We start from the raw sequence: 4,371 nt of genomic DNA, 5'->3' as shown, positions 1-4,371 counted from the left end.
TTTGGGTTCGGTTCAGCTTAGGGAAAGATCATGGTTTGGGTTAAAATGGTCACTCTCGCGAGGTCTTTCGCGGGTCTGGGGTTCCCATCTAGCCACGACCGCCACGGAAAAACAAGACTCAGGGTGGCAGTAATGCAACATACTGGATGCAAGCTGCCGCTAACCCTCAAAGATAAAGAAGAAGAAAGAATTTAAAAAAAATAAAAAATAGCCCTACTTCCGCCTTGTCTGAACGTCACTTCCTCGCTTCACCATGGTTCCTCCAGTCGCAGTGTCGCCGCTCATCAAGGTAATAATAACGCATATTATTTACCTTGATAATTGTTGTTGTTGTAATTTAGTGAATTTAAAGGGAAGAAAATAATTTAAACGGCAGGTCTGAAGATGTCGGCGAACTTACCACGAACATTAGTAGCTCTAGTAGCATGTTGGCTAACGTTTGCTAGCAATGACATTGAGAGGCTGTACAGGTGAACTTCTCTCCGCAAAGTCAGCTGTTACATCTGGAGCATCTTCCACACATGTCTGATGCAAAGTTGCTTATTACCATTAGACTACTAGTTGTAGAGCTGCAAAGATACTAGTGTGTCATTTCAGTCAACAGCTAACGCTAGCAATGTTAGTTAGCCTTAACCTGCCTGCTACAGCAGAAGGGTGAGAAAAACTGAACTTCGCCCCTGTCACGTACGTAGATTAAATGAACGTGATTGTGCATAGTTTTCTAGCTTTATTTTGTGAAACAATGACTATATCTTGGATGCTGTTATGGAAAAAAAACTGTACACAAATATTAGAATGGTGGTTATTTATGAGCTAGTGTTAAAGAGTGTCAGTCATGTCAATGAAGTATTGCAGTGGAAACACTGTTATTGAAAATCACGTTGTCGGCAGCTTGCTGACATGTCTCAGCTCACTCAGTTATCTGGTTAGTCTTAGTTGTTTAATTAATTAAGTCGTTTTAATGATTTTTATTTCAGACGGCCAGATGGTCTGCCCTGCTGCTCGGCGTGTTCTATGGCAAACAGAGGTTTGGTAAGTTCGTGTTTGCGCATGCGCCACCGAGTGTACCTGTCACTCTGCAAACTACAGTGAAGGAATAAACACTTTTCAGAGCAGTCATTGTGACATGAAATAGTAGGCTAACATAATTTTTTTTAAATCAATGATAGTAATTAAGGTTCCATTCATTCAGGACAAACAAAGCCAGGGTGCTGCTCTTGTGCATGTTACCTCGCTAGAGATGTTCTGCTACACTAAATTGAATGTGACTGTAATTGGTATCATTGTTAACATCTGTGTTGACCCTACTATTTTATATCAATATGGCTAGATGAAAGAGTCTATAGTAAAGTTCCCTTAATATGACTGTTAAAAAGTTGCTGTTGTACTGTGTATTTGACAGATGAATTTTCTCTTAATACGCTATTGTATAGGTGCATATCAGTCAGTGCACTGGACAGTTTTCAATGCATTCACTCTAGTAACTAAAAGTAATGTAGGCCATAAGTGGAATTTAGGTGCCTTAGTTTCTTACTTTTATGCATGCTGGCTTACAGTAAATGTGTTTTGGCTTACTGAGACACTTGAACTAACTAATGACATTGTTAATGATATAAGTCACACCTCCGCCTTATCTACTATGGCAAGTCAGACATGTATTGCTGTAATGCAACACTTTACAATGAGACCTGCATAGCATGTTCCTCTTATCAGTATAGACATGTTACTTTTACCAGGAATTGTATGCAACAATAGGGGCATGAGTCTTTGCCAGTACACATGCGCAAAATAAAACTTCTTATCCAAAGAAATAAATTTAAACAGCTGTTCTGTCTCTTAACAAGCAAATAAAAAGAATATAGTCCACCTGCAACTGCACTCACTTTGGGAGATAATTTCCTTTTAATCTTTATAAATATTCTGTAACATTTCCTATTTTTACATTGTTTATAGTATGTTTAGAAGTGTGATGTTGTATATCTTCGATTGAGTGGGTGACATACTCTGATCTATGAAGTATTAGTATAGTATTAGTAGACTGTAAATCTACTTTCTGAGGTGTGTGGACAACACTGAACCCCTGGATTGTCATTAGGATATTTAGCACCCTGCATGAAGTTGAAATAAAAATCCTAAATGTTTGTTTTGAAATAATGGTCAGATGTGTTGTTTTTCTTGTTCAGACTACCTAAAGCCCATCGCTGAGGAGGAGAGGAGAGTTGAGGAGGCAGAGAAGAAGGCCAGAGAGGAGCAGGAGCGCATCTACAAACAGCTCTCTGAAGGTAACGCAGGACCACATGCTCTCTTTTTCCTGTCTGTCACACAAGTCATCACACATTGCAACATCCACAAAATGTCTTACTGCATATCTTCTTTCTCTCTCCTCTCTGCAGCAAATTCTGATACCATCCTCAAATGAAACATCTGTGGACCTGACTCATTATGTCCTCAATTCAATAAAAACAAGAATTATTTTTCATGTACTACTCAAAGTGTTCTTCCGTTTATGATTTTTGTGTGTGTTTGACTTCATACTAAAATAGAAAATAACATCAAACTAATGTAAATAGTCTGTTTAACCAAGAAGGTTTTCCTTTTTTCAAACAATTCACAATTCAATTTTCAGCATCTTTTTTAGGTGTAGTTTGTTAGTTGCAAAGACAGCACACACTGTACTACAGGGTCTTTTTTTTCCCAGCCAAGTGCCCCTTACAAGATAGAAAATATGCCAAGGACCTCCTCACGTGTGTCCCTTAGAATAATTTAATGTAGCCTATTTTTTTTTAACCTAATTATGTCAAAGAGCAATGCAAGGGAAATGTATTAGAAATATATTAGACTTGTATTAAAATATTTGCCCCATCTCAGCACACAGTGCCCCTGCAGAGAGCCAGAACCCACCATTAATGGGTGAGGTGTGGGTGTATATGTTAAAGAGTTCTAGATTTAAAGAAGATCCTAATATAAAAATAAATCTATATTGGATTTGAAAATGATACTTGAGCTGTGATGTCTTTTGTAAACATAAAAATGTATATCATAATTTAAATGAATTTATCTGCAAACTTCACGGACCCCCTGGCAGCTTGCCATAGACTTCTACTTGAGAACCACTGCTGCATTACACACATTTTGTGACTTGAGTGCAGTTATGTGTGTGTGTGTGTGTGTGTGTGTGTGTGTTATGCACCTGTCCTTCAGTAGGAGATGAGCCTGGGGGAAGAGCATGGTTGTAATCCTGGCCTAGTTTAGCAGCAATCCCAGGATTGGGGTCAGGGACCAGTAGTAGAAAGTGCAGTGTGGACAGAAGTGCTACCTCAATACTCTCATCTGTTGCATAATATTATAACCTTCATTATGAAATCTACATTGCCTAATGGCTTTATATAGCACATTCTGTTGCATTAAATTTGTGATGGCTAGGTGACTACAGATAGTTTTGGTGCATTTCATTCACGGAAATCATTTTGTTTTTCATAATGTGAAGCTGGTGTCTCATCAGAGTCATCTTCCTCTAGTGGTGAGTGTGCTTAGTCAGTGAATAGAGTTACAAAACCCTGGCTAAACAATACGTATCAAGAAGACAGTCATTTTATTTTGCAAGTAAGTTTCACTACTGCAGGCAAGTAATTCACTCAGCTACCTCATAAAAATACATTTGCTTTATTTGGGTCATCATTGTACACATGGAGTACATGAAGAGGCAAGCTATAAAATACTGACAGTAAGGTAAATTAAGTCTATTTGAAAATGTTCAGTGGTATGTCAACAGCATATTAAAGTACAAGTATAACCTAATATTACATGGTCATCTCTGATATATCCACTCTTTCTCTCCATATATGAAGTACTTGTACATCATTAAGTTGAGGCAAGCGTGATAAAGACTGCATCTCAGTCATTTGAGGAAATAAGAAATAACTTGAGGACTCATTTGCCAGTGCTTACAAATCACTAATTTCACTATTTTAAAAAATAAGCATCTATATTTCAACTAGAAAAATATTTTTTATATATTTACAGGGAGGAAGGAAATATGTACAAGTCATTACAATAAGTTGTTCTTTTGTACGGTCCAAAACATCTTCACTGTCAGTCTGCATAAATTGTTAGTGCAGGTGCATGATAGAGCAGTGATTAACACTGTCACAGCAGTCCTGGTTTGTGGAGTTTGCCTGTTCTCCACACTTGAGTTTTCCGTTCCCTCTCACATCAAAACATTTCTTTCTTAGCTATTACAAATACTCCTGTCATTGCTCTTGAGTAAAACATTGGCCCAAGAACTGGAGTGTCCTCTTGGGTGGTGTGCTAGGGCTGACCCCTGCTCCGGTTTAGGATGGGTCCATTACAGAGGATGAATTCAACCATCTA

General features: G+C 38.1%; 1 protein-coding gene across 1 annotated transcript; it reads left to right on the top strand.

Annotated features, from left to right (window-relative positions):
• The first annotated feature begins 161 nt into the window (after positions 1-161).
• atp5mea (ATP synthase membrane subunit ea) lies at positions 162-2,433 on the top strand. Its single transcript, XM_084745515.1, has 4 exons — positions 162-289; positions 978-1,032; positions 2,184-2,282; positions 2,394-2,433. The coding sequence occupies exons 1-4, from the start codon at positions 254-256 to the stop codon at positions 2,417-2,419; spliced, it is 216 nt and encodes a 71-aa protein (XP_084601641.1). The 5' UTR covers positions 162-253; the 3' UTR covers positions 2,420-2,433.
• The last annotated feature ends 1,938 nt before the right edge of the window (positions 2,434-4,371 follow it).

The sequence above is a fragment of the Lutjanus erythropterus genome, chromosome 20 (assembly GCF_056507025.1).
Source record: "Lutjanus erythropterus isolate fLutEry1 chromosome 20, fLutEry1.hap2, whole genome shotgun sequence".
NCBI classification, from domain to species: domain Eukaryota; kingdom Metazoa; phylum Chordata; class Actinopteri; order Lutjaniformes; family Lutjanidae; genus Lutjanus; species Lutjanus erythropterus.
This window is presented reverse-complemented; position numbering and strand designations above follow the sequence as displayed.